The 17,395-nt window shown below is 36.2% G+C and overlaps 2 protein-coding genes across 2 annotated transcripts in view; one reads left to right on the top strand and one right to left on the bottom strand.

The window, feature by feature from the left end:
• LOC117371644 (metabotropic glutamate receptor 4-like) overlaps window positions 1-5,145 on the top strand; it is a 29,465-nt gene extending 24,320 nt beyond the window's left edge. The window contains exon 5 of the mRNA XM_033967338.1: window positions 4,870-5,145. Within this exon, the coding sequence (XP_033823229.1) occupies window positions 4,870-5,145 (276 nt within the window). The remainder of the gene's footprint in view (window positions 1-4,869) is intronic.
• Window positions 5,146-11,630: 6,485 nt separating this feature from the next.
• Window positions 11,631-17,395, bottom strand: part of LOC117371643 (metabotropic glutamate receptor 4-like) — a 171,160-nt gene continuing 165,395 nt past the window's right edge. The window contains exon 10 of the mRNA XM_033967337.2: window positions 11,631-11,906. Within this exon, the coding sequence (XP_033823228.1) occupies window positions 11,631-11,906 (276 nt within the window). The remainder of the gene's footprint in view (window positions 11,907-17,395) is intronic.

Here is a 17,395-nt window from a genome sequence, read left to right as displayed (position 1 = left end):
AACGCTTATGGATTGTTCAAACTGGGGCAACTAGACTATCTTTATACATGTGACAACATCTTACCCGGAGACACTGTCTGAACCAGAGGCTGTCTAAGAGAGAAGGGAATGGAATGGGGGGCAATCGCACACACAGAAATGAGCCTAGTGCAACAATAGGCTTGGTTCAAATTGAATCAGGCCCACAAAGCCGTCCGCACTCACATTTGAATGCATGAAAGGGCTGATGAGTTGAGTGGTGTTGTTTATTTCACTATGAGGTCTCCATCAGACTGCTTGGCACAGTGCACACCACAACAATGAAACTGCTGTACTGGCACTAAAGTCGAGACAACACTGAAACTCTAACAAAGTTCAAATGTAACAGGAGTTGCTGCTGAGGAGGGCTACCTGTTGCTGACAAACCAAAACTATTTTTCTACTTGGATTAGTCCTAGATTGTCAACATAGCTTTGGTTGCCATGCTAATGTGTAAACCAGTATTGCTACAAGCATGCCTAAACTGTGTGGGCTAAATTTTTTTTTATATATATTGTAAGGCGAGATAAGGCATTTACTTTGACATTTAAGTTGACAGCTAACCCAAATCACATTCCTATCTCTAAACTTAACCTTGTTAAACTTAGCCGAACCCTAGCCTTAGCCATTTTTCTATCTCCCTATACTCTTTATCATAACCTGTATCCTTAAAATAATTATAATCCTGTTCCTAAACTTCATCACTTTGAATGCCCAATTGCAGCAGACCGTCCCTCTGGAGTATACTATCTATAGCACCAACCTCCTAGTTGCTGTTCCTGGGTAAAAAAGAAAAAAAAAAAATCTTTGATGTAATAAGTAAACATCTGAAGGACTAGATGAAATTTTTTTTAGATGCGGTTTTGGTTAGATGGTATACCTTATTCATATCCCTCCTTTTAAGCCACAAAAAAGCCACATATTTCTTCATGTAAGAATCATTAATTGTAATTACTGTGCAGATTTATGACTTTGAAGTTTGAAGCAGGCTAGTCAAGGGACAAGTTAGTCTCTGTTTGGAATCTTAATTGTTTTAATTATTATAACAAAATGACACAATTACGACACAATTATTTTACTGTGCCCAGACCTGCACTCAGAAGAGAATCTACTAAAAACACCTTTTTTGCTAAACATTTTGGATGCGAAGCAATGAAATTCTTTAGTAATGCTTGCATATAGGGTAGTAGTTCAACCTCATAACCATTTCCCCATTGTCTTGCTATAGACAAACAACATTATTCAAAATGGCCTCCCACAGGCTCAATAATACATAATGAGGATTGATGCTGTGCCTCTGTGGGAGCTAATACAACACATCTTGGACTTCAGAGAACAGTTGTTGCGTTCATTAAATCTACAGCTTTGCATCACTCCAGGGCACGGCAGTTGAACCTTGGGTGCTTCAGTAATGGTTGAAGAAGCACAAAAGCTAATCAAGGCCAAAGGGTTGTGAACTTTACAAATGACACTGTCCCATAAGAGAGCATTGTTGTGTCCCCTCAGGCTCGTATTTGTTTATTAGCTTAATTACACCGCAATTATTGTGGGTTCTTTCAATGCAGAGCCTGCTTTTTAATGTCCCCATAGTGTGCACCGAAATGAGAATTGTGAGTACTCATTGAATATCATCATGCGCACCTCGAAGCTAAAACTCGGCAGATGCACAGCGTGAGATAGAATGTATAATAGAATAGTTTATGGACAAAAAAAAATCAGGAGCATCTAACTGGGGGCACTCATTTACCCAGAGTCCAATGCAGGGAAGTCTTTAATGTGATTTTTTGCTATTGAGAACATGAAGTGTATTTGGTGCTACACAGTAAAATGGGAGAACATAGACTGCGAAGAGAATGTTCCCATCCTTCAATGAAACGCTGATTCCCAGATATGGATTTTGTGTGTAATCCAGTGCATATATAAATTAGGCACACAAGCAAATTTTATCTCTCCTGATTTAAATGCAAAGTTTCTGTATTAAACCACAAAGTTAAATCATTTGTTTCACACCTTCTTAAAACTTTTTCACAATCCTTTATAATAACTGTTATATGAATCGTAAGCAGTCGCAGAATCCCACTTGTGTCACACTCTGTAGGAAGTGAGATTCTGTGTCCTCTGTTATCTTTATGTAGACTATGGATTATTTATGATCCTTTATGTTATTTTCCCAGGACATATGATGGTAATGTTAGGTATTTGCTAAATGAGGTGTGCATGTGCTTTTATGAGCCTGTGCATGCTTGAGACCACTGCAGTGAAGAGGAAAAAGAGCTCTGTTGGAGACACATTTATTTCTGTCCTGCCTTGGTTATCTTCTGAGGCTGCAGACAGGCATGTATTGATTGGATAGATCAATAGGAAGTGTTTCAGACGTGTTCGGAGTTCAAGAACATAATGGAGTATATGTACAAGACAGGAGTTGACTCACATGAGACAATTTACAGTACACAATAATCTTTCCTAGACGTGTGCAGTGAAGTGTTCAATAGATGTATTTTTGCAGCAGAATACTATATAGTGTAACTTTAAGAACTACACAAATGTTTTCTTTTCATTTATTTATTTTATACAACGGATGCACATGTTGTATTAAAGAATTTCCCTCACTAAAACAATTCATTGTCTTAATTCATCCCTAATGACTATTGAAAACCTTTTGAAACTACATTATTGGATGCTAGAAATTACTATAGAACAGTGTTTTCCAAACTGTGGTACAGTTAATCCAGGGGTAAGTGTAAAGACTAGGGGGTACGCAAATAGGACTTTGTAAAAAATAAAATAGAATTGCGATTTTCACTACTTCATACGAATTTTTGTTATTTGGATCTCCCATACTGTTTAAAATGTAAAATGTTTAAATGTGATGCACATTCTTTGATGTAATACAAAAATAAACTAACTATTAAATATTGTATAAGAGTTCATACACAGTTTCTGCAAGAGGTTTGAAGTACTCAGCTCAAAGTTTGGGAACCACTGCTATAGATCAAATTGAGCTTTTTTTTTTTTTTTTTTATTCCACACCTGTGCTACCTTTCACAGTAATAATATTTCTTCAGTCAAATTGCTTTTGATTTTTGGAAGCTGTTAATTATTGCACACTGTGATCTGGATGGCAGTAAAGTAGACTGTCTATAGCCTTTGTTGATGTGAGAACTTGACTTGAGCCCGTCACAGAGACTCAGTGTGCTCAGAGCGGTGCACTGGTTAACAGTCCCCGCAGCTGGTGCGGGACACCACATCTGTCCCTCTGTCCCACTGCCTCTCCTCCTCCCTCCTCCCTGTAGTCTTTTCTCTAGCCAGCTCTGCCGCAGGAGAAGAGGTCTGGCTACATACAGACATGGCTACAACGCAAAGACAATATTGGGGAAAAACTGATGTAAGCAGGTCACTGCAGGGTCAGTTTAAAATTAAAAACAAGTGTTCTGAATTTATGAAATTAAAAAAAATTATGGAATTTACACTATTGCTCTACTGAAGTGAGCAGTGAGTGAAATACAGACTATTAGTTTATCCTTACCTTAGTGTAAGCTATAGTTAAATACAGAAAAGTAGTAATGCAACATATTGTCTGTAATTAGTTTAACTATTCTTCCATTTTGCTATTGCCTATGGTCTCACAACAGAATATGTATCTGCCGGGTGAAGATTCATACAAAAAATTTCTCTCTTGACCCAGTTGAGTAATCCAAATCATCTTCCAAGCACTCACAGTTGCCTTGTATAACACTTCTTGGATGGAAAAACTTTGTGACATATACTGTACTCTAAAAGACCACAGAAAATATTATAATGATCAAATGCCGCTCTTACCAAATGCAGGGGAAATATTTTGAGAGCTTGTCGATGTAATCTCTTGTTTGCCCTGGAGTGAAACCTTTTGTACTATATTGAGGGCTTAAGTTTTTAAAATCTAAATCTCATCTCATTGTATATTTCAAGTTAAACAAGAAGAGTGTGAATTTAGATACAAGAACAGAATAAAGAGTTGCCTTTCATTTATTGTATTTTATTGTTATTATTATTTTTTTTTTTTAGATGTCTGAGATACAGATGCATTGGTAACAAAGGCGATTATGTCATATTCACATTAAAACTAGTACAGCAGAAAATTAAACAAACAAGGTGGTTTTGGCTGGTCGGGCTCACATTCTATAAATGCAGATGAGCTACACTTAAAAACATCTTCATCACATTTTTATAGTAGTGAACTGTATAGTGTTGCAGAACACCAGCTTGGCCAACTTGCGGGTCAATGGCTGCTCTAATTAGAAAGATGCACAGCAGATGCCACTTGCAGTATACAGGCCACTACTCATAGAAAAATATGACAGAAAATACTGTGCCAGGGGACATGAAAGGGATATAAATTTTTGTTTATGTGTTGTCCATTTACAATATACAGTGCATTAGCAATATGGGTCAAGGCATGTTTTTTTGTTTTTTTTTAATGAGATTCCAGTGGACAAAAAATATAACCGTCAACAAATTGAATCCCATTGAACCCACTGGTTTCAGCAACATTTTGAGGACTTCACCATTTTGAATATATAATATTTTGTTTTAAATTGTTAATCACTGTGTCAATGGTCCTAATTTCCGAAACCTATGGATAGCATACCTTTAGGAAATGATATCATTATCTCAGAGATAAGTAAGAATATCCACTACTAAAACATGTGTGCTACTTTGCAACTGTAGCCCCTCAAGTTACATGTTATACAACTAGTCTTGATACACAGGGAAGGTGTGAATGTGTCTTACCAAAGGGTACAACAAGAGTAAGCACTGGTCTGAGCATGGATAGAACTAAAATATGATTGCATTTTCTTTTGCCTCTCGCAGCTCTACATCCAGACGACCACACTGACCATCTCAGTGAGCCTGAGTGCCTCTGTGTCCCTGGGATTGCTCTACATGCCTAAGGTGTACGTGGTGCTCTTCCATCCAGAGCAGAATGTGCCTAAGCGGACGCGCAGTCTGAAGGCCGTGGTCACCGCCGCCACCATGTCCAACAAGTTTAACCCCAAGGCCAGCCTCAGACCCAACGGGGAGGCCAAGACAGAGCTGTGCGAGAGCCTCGAAACACAATGTAAGAACATTGCTAACAGTCATGTCTAGAAACCTTATGAGAGTTGTTTATTTATTAGTGCATAATGCAGAGGTGGAAACATCATTTATTTTCAGGGTTTATCTTTTTCTTATAAATATGACTTTATTTGTTTATTGAGTGAGCAGCTCTTTCCCAAATTATTCTTACTTTAATTTGGATTCACATTTAACTAATATTATAACCATATTTTTAAGAATCATCAGTAGAAATGTTATTTTATTTTTTCATATTACACATTTTCAACATCTTAACATCTTTTTATAACACAATATGAGTATAATTAAGCTGCTACATAAACTATATTTAAAGAAAGAAAGTGAGATTAGTGTTGGTTTGAATGTCATTGCTAAGCCAACAAGAGATGCATAAGTGAGCAAGTTTTACATTATATGCTCCAGTACTACTAGGCATCTGACAAATGAATGCATAGACACATAGTAGAGTAAAATATCCCTAACTATTAACCGGTGTACCATCTTATTTAACACATCATTGATTTTTGCAAATTCCCCCCAGCCGTTCATTTACAAAGTGACTGTTGCTTCCAGGCATGTAAGATGTATTAAAGTGTTTACAACTGAGAAGAGATAGAGGTGGGGTTAGAATCAAGAAAGAATAAATTACTGTTGTCTCAAAACTGGTAGGTGGTAAATCCACCATAGACTCTCTCTTAAGGAAAAGCGAAAAAACATTGGTTCTGTTGTTGGTAAAGCTTAAAGTGGGAATTAAAACATTTGTGTAGAGCTCGGGATTGTGTCATCATACCACATAGAATTTTCGGTTAGCCTTATGTTAAACTTAAACGTATTTAGACACTATAAATTGATAAAAGAATTCATCAGTAGTGACTCAACACCTTCTCAGGTTGTTCTACAGATTCTTTATTAGATAATGCAGCTCTATGGACGTTGTAAACACTTGTGTATAAACATGGTGAATTTTGCTAATAGCCCAAACTCCGTTAAACACAATTTCTCAGATTTCAAGGAATTTTAAGGTATTATTTGTTTCTCTCTCAGCAAAAAGAACACAAAGCACTGTGAGCTTACATGAACTTCTGGCCTTTATGTTTATTATAATGTGCACTGTAATGTGTAAGGATTTCCCCATCTCATATTTCACAAATGAGAAATTTACATGGTTAGGGTTAAAGCTTATGCAAACTAATGACATGAATTTTGCATTAGAAAGACTCTATATTGATAGCAGAGTTAAAAAAAAAATATAGGCTCTATAAAGGGCAGGCCTGCATTTTAGGAGTATACTCTACTGCAGTATTTCTCCATTGTTGTATCTGGAGTCTGAAACCTCCTACCTTGAGAATGGCCTTTGGCAACCACTGTCTGTTCCCTTTTCCACCCAGACTTTTTCATATTTATTGTGAATGGAACAGGCACTATTTGAGCAACCATATAATTCTCAGATGATGATTTTCTATGGATCCCATCTAGGATATCTTACAATTCCATGTTTTGATCGCAAAGAGATGCCTTGTTTTTTTGTTTTTTATATTAATTAACATTAATTATACAAACTTTTAATCAATGTCATTTAACATTAAGCATTGTCACACCTGTTCCTCCAATGTCTCTAACACTCGCTCTCAATGAAAACTCTGTTGATTGAAAAGCACGGTCTTTTTTATATTCTGTTCCTCCATTGACTAGTTCCGCTATCAATTCCTGAAATATGATGCTCTAGTAAACAGGAACATCAAAGCACATATAGTGACTCACTGGAATGATTCAGGTATTTTTTTCGGATTCCAATTTCTCTTTGGCTGAAAGGAAGAGCTCCATTTTCCACATATTTTAAAACCATGTACATTTCTGTTATTGATGAGTAATGCTTTCACAAGAAATTGCCCTTCAGTGTTTTTATTGTTTAAACTGAAAACCAAATCGATACAGCCCATATGCCAAAATTGCTGTGACAATGTGCCGTGACAACATGGAAACACATTCATATATCCAACATGAAGTTTTTGCAATGGTATAATGGTGTCTTTTGTTGGCAAGAGATAGTCATAGAGTTGATTGGCAACAGCACTCTGTCCTGATAGGGCCAGCATTTACTGGGCCGCTATAGTGCACAGAGATTTGAATAAGCATCATTTGTCATTGTCATCGGTGGTGTAGATATAAAGTTTGATGAAATTGAAAAAATCCTGTCTGGGCAAGCTCCGCCACCAACAGTCAAGATGTGGTGGAGATATGTCGGGTTTATCTGCTCCACCTCTGCAATTCACTTAACGCACACGCAGTCCATGGAGACAGAGGAAAAGCTACGGTTTGATGGCTGAGGGAGGCCAGTGTGGGCGAAGTCCCTGGTTTCTCCATATAAGCAATAAAAGCCATTGAATGAAGGGGGAAGGGGCAATGGTGATACAGTAGAGTGGTTGGTGCATGATTGGATGGTGCGTTATTGGAAGTGAAGAGTGATTGTAGAATCTTCAGTGTGCTAAATGGAACACGAAACCATGATGAAATTACAACTAGACCAAAACTGAAATAGTACTAAACCAGGACTAAACTTCGAAAAAGCTCAGTTTTGTCAAAGGGGATTTAGTTTTTTATTTGTTTTTTGTTTTGTTTTGTTTTTTTTGTTGTTTTTTGTTATAATTTTGGTGCTGAAATTAGTATTACACAAAAAAAAACAAAAAAAAAACAAACAAACAAACAAACAACTATTCCTTTGTATTAAAATATTTAAATAAATAGAGTTTGAAATGTTTGTATCCTGACACTAGTATCAGATTGTCATGTACTAAATGCTATTTATCTGAAATTGATTAACAGTTCATTACACATGTATGAGACAGGATAAATCTTTATTATCCAAGATTATGTCATTAATTACCGCAAACTCAAATCATGTACATGATTTCATTCCATATCATCAAATAATGATATGGACAAGTGCTTTAAGTTCATGGCTGTCCCCTATACAAAATGACTTATGTTGTTATGTGTGAATCAGTTCTTTTCTTCTTCTTTTCTTTATTCTTTATTTGTCAAGGACCATCTACAAATGCATTAATCTTACAAAAGAAAAGATGATTTATACCAGATTTAGCTACTACTACTTTCCATGTGCAGTCCCTGGACAGGTGAACACATGTTAAAAATACACGTTTCATTACAATGACATTATAAGACTAGCAGTTCATCATTAACGTTAGCAGGAAAATGCAATAAAATGTCCCCAAGTCCAATACAGAATGTTTGCTACAGTCCATACAAATATATATATATATATATATATATATATATATATATTTGTATGGACTGTAGCAAACATTCTGTATTGAACTTGGGGACATTTTATTGCATTTTCCTGCTAACGTTAATGATGAACTGCTAGTCTTATAATGTCATTGTAATGAAATGTGTATTTTTAACATGTGTTCACCTGTCCAGGGACTGCACATGGAAAGTAGTAGTAGCTAAATCTGGTATAAATCATCTTTTCTTTTGTAAGATTAATGCATTTGTAGATGGTCCTTGACAAATAAAGAATAAAGAAAAGAAGAAGAAAAGAACTGATTCACACATAACAACATAAGTCATTTTGTATAGGGGACAGCCATGAACTTAAAGCACTTGTCCATATCATTATTTGATGATATGGAATGAAATCATGTACATGATTTGAGTTTGCGGTAATTAATGACATAATCTTGGATAATAAAGATTTATCCTGTCTCATACATGTGTAATGAACTGTTAATCAATTTCAGATAAATAGCATTTAGTACATGACAATCTGATACTAGTGTCAGGATACAAACATTTCAAACTCTATTTATTTAAATATTTTAATACAAAGGAATAGTTGTTTGTTTGTTTGTTTGTTTGTTTTTTGTGTAATACTAATTTCAGCACCAAAATTATAACAAAAAACAACAACAAAAAAACAAAAAACAAAAAACAAATAAAAAACTAAATCCCCTTTGACAAAACTGAGCTTTTTCGAAGTTTAGTCCTGGTTTAGTACTATTTCAGTTTTGGTCTAGTTGTAATTTCATCATGGTTTCGTGTTCCATTTAGCACACTGAAGATTCTACAATCACTCTTCACTTCCAATAACGCACCATCCAATCATGCACCAACCACTCTACTGTATCACCATTGCCCCTTCCCCCTTCATTCAATGGCTTTTATTGCTTATATGGAGAAACCAGGGACTTCGCCCACACTGGCCTCCCTCAGCCATCAAACCGTAGCTTTTCCTCTGTCTCCATGGACTGCGTGTGCGTTAAGTGAATTGCAGAGCAGATAAACCCGACATATCTCCACCACATCTTGACTGTTGGTGGCGGAGCTTGCCCAGACAGGATTTTTTCAATTTCATCAAACTTTATATCTACACCACCGATGACAATGACAAATGATGCTTATTCAAATCTCTGTGCACTATAGCGGCCCAGTAAATGCTAGCCCTATCAGGACAGAGTGCTGTTGCCAATCAACTCTATGACTATCTCTTGCCAACAAAAGACACCATTATACCATTGCAAAAACTTCATGTTGGATATATGAATGTGTTTCCATGTTGTCACGGCACATTGTCACAGCAATTTTGGCATATGGGCTGTATCGATTTGGTTTTCAGTTTAAACAATAAAAACACTGAAGGGTAATTTCTTGTGAAAGCATTACTCATCAATAACAGAAATGTACATGGTTTTAAAATATGTGGAAAATGGAGCTCTTCCTTTCAGCCAAAGAGAAATTGGAATCCAAAAAAAATACCTGAATCATTCCAGTGAGTCACTATATGTGCTTTGATGTTCCTGTTTACTAGAGCATCATATTTCAGGAATTGATAGCGGAACTAGTCAATGGAGGAATAGAATATAAAAAAGACCGTGCTTTTCAATCAACAGAGTTTTCATTGAGAGCGAGTGTTAGAGACATTGGAGGAACAGGTGTGACAATGCTTAATGTTAAATGACATTGATTAAAAGTTTGTATAATTAATGTTAATTAATATAAAAAACAAAAAAACAAGGCATCTCTTTGCGATCAAAACATGGAATTGTAAGATATCCTAGATGGGATCCATAGAAAATCATCATCTGAGAATTATATGGTTGCTCAAATAGTGTCTGTTCCATTCACAATAAATATGAAAAAGTCTGGGTGGAAAAGGGAACAGACAGTGGTTGCCAAAGGCCATTCTCAAGGTAGGAGGTTTCAGACTCCAGATACAACAATGGAGAAATACTGCAGTAGAGTATACTCCTAAAATGCAGGCCTGCCCTTTATAGAGCCTATATTTTTTTTAACTCTGCTATCAATATAGAGTCTTTCTAATGCAAAATTCATGTCATTAGTTTGCATAAGCTTTAACCCTAACCATGTAAATTTCTCATTTGTGAAATATGAGATGGGGAAATCCTTACACATTACAGTGCACATTATAATAAACATAAAGGCCAGAAGTTCATGTAAGCTCACAGTGCTTTGTGTTCTTTTTGCTGAGAGAGAAACAAATAATACCTTAAAATTCCTTGAAATCTGAGAAATTGTGTTTAACGGAGTTTGGGCTATTAGCAAAATTCACCATGTTTATACACAAGTGTTTACAACGTCCATAGAGCTGCATTATCTAATAAAGAATCTGTAGAACAACCTGAGAAGGTGTTGAGTCACTACTGATGAATTCTTTTATCAATTTATAGTGTCTAAATACGTTTAAGTTTAACATAAGGCTAACCGAAAATTCTATGTGGTATGATGACACAATCCCGAGCTCTACACAAATGTTTTAATTCCCACTTTAAGCTTTACCAACAACAGAACCAATGTTTTTTCGCTTTTCCTTAAGAGAGAGTCTATGGTGGATTTACCACCTACCAGTTTTGAGACAACAGTAATTTATTCTTTCTTGATTCTAACCCCACCTCTATCTCTTCTCAGTTGTAAACACTTTAATACATCTTACATGCCTGGAAGCAACAGTCACTTTGTAAATGAACGGCTGGGGGGAATTTGCAAAAATCAATGATGTGTTAAATAAGATGGTACACCGGTTAATAGTTAGGGATATTTTACTCTACTATGTGTCTATGCATTCATTTGTCAGATGCCTAGTAGTACTGGAGCATATAATGTAAAACTTGCTCACTTATGCATCTCTTGTTGGCTTAGCAATGACATTCAAACCAACACTAATCTCACTTTCTTTCTTTAAATATAGTTTATGTAGCAGCTTAATTATACTCATATTGTGTTATAAAAAGATGTTAAGATGTTGAAAATGTGTAATATGAAAAAATAAAATAACATTTCTACTGATGATTCTTAAAAATATGGTTATAATATTAGTTAAATGTGAATCCAAATTAAAGTAAGAATAATTTGGGAAAGAGCTGCTCACTCAATAAACAAATAAAGTCATATTTATAAGAAAAAGATAAACCCTGAAAATAAATGATGTTTCCACCTCTGCATTATGCACTAATAAATAAACAACTCTCATAAGGTTTCTAGACATGACTGTTAGCAATGTTCTTACATTGTGTTTCGAGGCTCTCGCACAGCTCTGTCTTGGCCTCCCCGTTGGGTCTGAGGCTGGCCTTGGGGTTAAACTTGTTGGACATGGTGGCGGCGGTGACCACGGCCTTCAGACTGCGCGTCCGCTTAGGCACATTCTGCTCTGGATGGAAGAGCACCACGTACACCTTAGGCATGTAGAGCAATCCCAGGGACACAGAGGCACTCAGGCTCACTGAGATGGTCAGTGTGGTCGTCTGGATGTAGAGCTGCGAGAGGCAAAAGAAAATGCAATCATATTTTAGTTCTATCCATGCTCAGACCAGTGCTTACTCTTGTTGTACCCTTTGGTAAGACACATTCACACCTTCCCTGTGTATCAAGACTAGTTGTATAACATGTAACTTGAGGGGCTACAGTTGCAAAGTAGCACACATGTTTTAGTAGTGGATATTCTTACTTATCTCTGAGATAATGATATCATTTCCTAAAGGTATGCTATCCATAGGTTTCGGAAATTAGGACCATTGACACAGTGATTAACAATTTAAAACAAAATATTATATATTCAAAATGGTGAAGTCCTCAAAATGTTGCTGAAACCAGTGGGTTCAATGGGATTCAATTTGTTGACGGTTATATTTTTTGTCCACTGGAATCTCATTAAAAAAAAACAAAAAAACATGCCTTGACCCATATTGCTAATGCACTGTATATTGTAAATGGACAACACATAAACAAAAATTTATATCCCTTTCATGTCCCCTGGCACAGTATTTTCTGTCATATTTTTCTATGAGTAGTGGCCTGTATACTGCAAGTGGCATCTGCTGTGCATCTTTCTAATTAGAGCAGCCATTGACCCGCAAGTTGGCCAAGCTGGTGTTCTGCAACACTATACAGTTCACTACTATAAAAATGTGATGAAGATGTTTTTAAGTGTAGCTCATCTGCATTTATAGAATGTGAGCCCGACCAGCCAAAACCACCTTGTTTGTTTAATTTTCTGCTGTACTAGTTTTAATGTGGATATGACATAATCGCCTTTGTTACCAATGCATCTGTATCTCAGACATCTAAAAAAAAATAATAATAATAACAATAAAATACAATAAATGAAAGGCAACTCTTTATTCTGTTCTTGTATCTAAATTCACACTCTTCTTGTTTAACTTGAAATATACAATGAGATGAGATTTAGATTTTAAAAACTTAAGCCCTCAATATAGTACAAAAGGTTTCACTCCAGGGCAAACAAGAGATTACATCGACAAGCTCTCAAAATATTTCCCCTGCATTTGGTAAGAGCGGCATTTGATCATTATAATATTTTCTGTGGTCTTTTAGAGTACAGTATATGTCACAAAGTTTTTCCATCCAAGAAGTGTTATACAAGGCAACTGTGAGTGCTTGGAAGATGATTTGGATTACTCAACTGGGTCAAGAGAGAAATTTTTTGTATGAATCTTCACCCGGCAGATACATATTCTGTTGTGAGACCATAGGCAATAGCAAAATGGAAGAATAGTTAAACTAATTACAGACAATATGTTGCATTACTACTTTTCTGTATTTAACTATAGCTTACACTAAGGTAAGGATAAACTAATAGTCTGTATTTCACTCACTGCTCACTTCAGTAGAGCAATAGTGTAAATTCCATAATTTTTTTTTAATTTCATAAATTCAGAACACTTGTTTTTAATTTTAAACTGACCCTGCAGTGACCTGCTTACATCAGTTTTTCCCCAATATTGTCTTTGCGTTGTAGCCATGTCTGTATGTAGCCAGACCTCTTCTCCTGCGGCAGAGCTGGCTAGAGAAAAGACTACAGGGAGGAGGGAGGAGGAGAGGCAGTGGGACAGAGGGACAGATGTGGTGTCCCGCACCAGCTGCGGGGACTGTTAACCAGTGCACCGCTCTGAGCACACTGAGTCTCTGTGACGGGCTCAAGTCAAGTTCTCACATCAACAAAGGCTATAGACAGTCTACTTTACTGCCATCCAGATCACAGTGTGCAATAATTAACAGCTTCCAAAAATCAAAAGCAATTTGACTGAAGAAATATTATTACTGTGAAAGGTAGCACAGGTGTGGAATAAAAAAAAAAAAAAAAAAGCTCAATTTGATCTATAGCAGTGGTTCCCAAACTTTGAGCTGAGTACTTCAAACCTCTTGCAGAAACTGTGTATGAACTCTTATACAATATTTAATAGTTAGTTTATTTTTGTATTACATCAAAGAATGTGCATCACATTTAAACATTTTACATTTTAAACAGTATGGGAGATCCAAATAACAAAAATTCGTATGAAGTAGTGAAAATCGCAATTCTATTTTATTTTTTACAAAGTCCTATTTGCGTACCCCCTAGTCTTTACACTTACCCCTGGATTAACTGTACCACAGTTTGGAAAACACTGTTCTATAGTAATTTCTAGCATCCAATAATGTAGTTTCAAAAGGTTTTCAATAGTCATTAGGGATGAATTAAGACAATGAATTGTTTTAGTGAGGGAAATTCTTTAATACAACATGTGCATCCGTTGTATAAAATAAATAAATGAAAAGAAAACATTTGTGTAGTTCTTAAAGTTACACTATATAGTATTCTGCTGCAAAAATACATCTATTGAACACTTCACTGCACACGTCTAGGAAAGATTATTGTGTACTGTAAATTGTCTCATGTGAGTCAACTCCTGTCTTGTACATATACTCCATTATGTTCTTGAACTCCGAACACGTCTGAAACACTTCCTATTGATCTATCCAATCAATACATGCCTGTCTGCAGCCTCAGAAGATAACCAAGGCAGGACAGAAATAAATGTGTCTCCAACAGAGCTCTTTTTCCTCTTCACTGCAGTGGTCTCAAGAATGCACAGGCTCATAAAAGCACATGCACACCTCATTTAGCAAATACCTAACATTACCATCATATGTCCTGGGAAAATAACATAAAGGATCATAAATAATCCATAGTCTACATAAAGATAACAGAGGACACAGAATCTCACTTCCTACAGAGTGTGACACAAGTGGGATTCTGCGACTGCTTACGATTCATATAACAGTTATTATAAAGGATTGTGAAAAAGTTTTAAGAAGGTGTGAAACAAATGATTTAACTTTGTGGTTTAATACAGAAACTTTGCATTTAAATCAGGAGAGATAAAATTTGCTTGTGTGCCTAATTTATATATGCACTGGATTACACACAAAATCCATATCTGGGAATCAGCGTTTCATTGAAGGATGGGAACATTCTCTTCGCAGTCTATGTTCTCCCATTTTACTGTGTAGCACCAAATACACTTCATGTTCTCAATAGCAAAAAATCACATTAAAGACTTCCCTGCATTGGACTCTGGGTAAATGAGTGCCCCCAGTTAGATGCTCCTGATTTTTTTTTGTCCATAAACTATTCTATTATTCATTCTATCTCACGCTGTACATCTGCCGAGTTTTAGCTTCGAGGTGCGCATGATGATATTCAATGAGTACTCACAATTCTCATTTCGGTGCACACTATGGGGACATTAAAAAGCAGGCTCTGCATTGAAAGAACCCACAATAATTGCGGCGTAATTAAGCTAATAAACAAATACGAGCCTGAGGGGACACAACAATGCTCTCTTATGGGACAGTGTCATTTGTAAAGTTCACAACCCTTTGGCCTTGATTAGCTTTTGTGCTTCTTCAACCATTACTGAAGCACCCAAGGTTCAACTGCCGTGCCCTGGAGTGATGCAAAGCTGTAGATTTAATGAACGCAACAACTGTTCTCTGAAGTCCAAGATGTGTTGTATTAGCTCCCACAGAGGCACAGCATCAATCTTCATTATGTATTATTGAGCCTGTGGGAGGCCATTTTGAATAATGTTGTTTGTCTATAGCAAGACAATGGGGAAATGGTTATGAGGTTGAACTACTACCCTATATGCAAGCATTACTAAAGAATTTCATTGCTTCGCATCCAAAATGTTTAGCAAAAAAGGTGTTTTTAGTAGATTCTCTTCTGAGTGCAGGTCTGGGCACAGTAAAATAATTGTGTCGTAATTGTGTCATTTTGTTATAATAATTAAAACAATTAAGATTCCAAACAGAGACTAACTTGTCCCTTGACTAGCCTGCTTCAAACTTCAAAGTCATAAATCTGCACAGTAATTACAATTAATGATTCTTACATGAAGAAATATGTGGCTTTTTTGTGGCTTAAAAGGAGGGATATGAATAAGGTATACCATCTAACCAAAACCGCATCTAAAAAAAATTTCATCTAGTCCTTCAGATGTTTACTTATTACATCAAAGATTTTTTTTTTTTCTTTTTTACCCAGGAACAGCAACTAGGAGGTTGGTGCTATAGATAGTATACTCCAGAGGGACGGTCTGCTGCAATTGGGCATTCAAAGTGATGAAGTTTAGGAACAGGATTATAATTATTTTAAGGATACAGGTTATGATAAAGAGTATAGGGAGATAGAAAAATGGCTAAGGCTAGGGTTCGGCTAAGTTTAACAAGGTTAAGTTTAGAGATAGGAATGTGATTTGGGTTAGCTGTCAACTTAAATGTCAAAGTAAATGCCTTATCTCGCCTTACAATATATATTAAAAAAAATTTAGCCCACACAGTTTAGGCATGCTTGTAGCAATACTGGTTTACACATTAGCATGGCAACCAAAGCTATGTTGACAATCTAGGACTAATCCAAGTAGAAAAATAGTTTTGGTTTGTCAGCAACAGGTAGCCCTCCTCAGCAGCAACTCCTGTTACATTTGAACTTTGTTAGAGTTTCAGTGTTGTCTCGACTTTAGTGCCAGTACAGCAGTTTCATTGTTGTGGTGTGCACTGTGCCAAGCAGTCTGATGGAGACCTCATAGTGAAATAAACAACACCACTCAACTCATCAGCCCTTTCATGCATTCAAATGTGAGTGCGGACGGCTTTGTGGGCCTGATTCAATTTGAACCAAGCCTATTGTTGCACTAGGCTCATTTCTGTGTGTGCGATTGCCCCCCATTCCATTCCCTTCTCTCTTAGACAGCCTCTGGTTCAGACAGTGTCTCCGGGTAAGATGTTGTCACATGTATAAAGATAGTCTAGTTGCCCCAGTTTGAACAATCCATAAGCGTTCCCCTGTCCTTTGTCCATTGTGCATTTAACCAGCTAGGCCTATATGATTATGATGAAACTATATTTTTAGGGCTTAGTATATATTACATTGTATTTGTGGTAAAAGGAACTAAACAGGTTTGAGCTGCTGAGGGTCAAACAATTTACTTCTATGATAACTTGAGTGTTGTATTCTCCTATTTATATATTGTAGCTCATGTTTTGTTTTTTGTTTTTTTTATCATATCATACATTTAGAGCTTACTGAGATTATCCTGCTTTAGAACTACAGTGGTCCCTCACTGTATCGCGGTTCATCTTTCACGGTCTTGCTGTTTCGCAGATTTTTTTTTTTTTAATGTAATTTTGGATGCTTTTTTTTTTTTTTTTTTTATGTGTATAAACGTGTGTTCTACGTTCTGATTGGCTAAGGGACTGTAGACCACTGTCAATCAATCTCCTCCACGCCGTGTCTTCTGTACAGTACAGAATGCGTTCAGTCAAATGTATGTAACCTTTGATTTATTTGACATATATTATTTTATGTATTAACATTTATTTGGGCCATTAGTATTTTGTTTATTACTGTGTACTTATTTTATTAACAATGAATATTATTTATTATATTATGTTGGATTCA

The sequence above is a fragment of the Periophthalmus magnuspinnatus genome, chromosome 5 (assembly GCF_009829125.3).
Source record: "Periophthalmus magnuspinnatus isolate fPerMag1 chromosome 5, fPerMag1.2.pri, whole genome shotgun sequence".
Classification (NCBI taxonomy): Eukaryota; Metazoa; Chordata; class Actinopteri; order Gobiiformes; family Gobiidae; genus Periophthalmus; species Periophthalmus magnuspinnatus.
The sequence above is the reverse complement of the archived record's forward strand: the minus strand, read 5'-3'. Positions and strand labels throughout refer to the sequence as shown.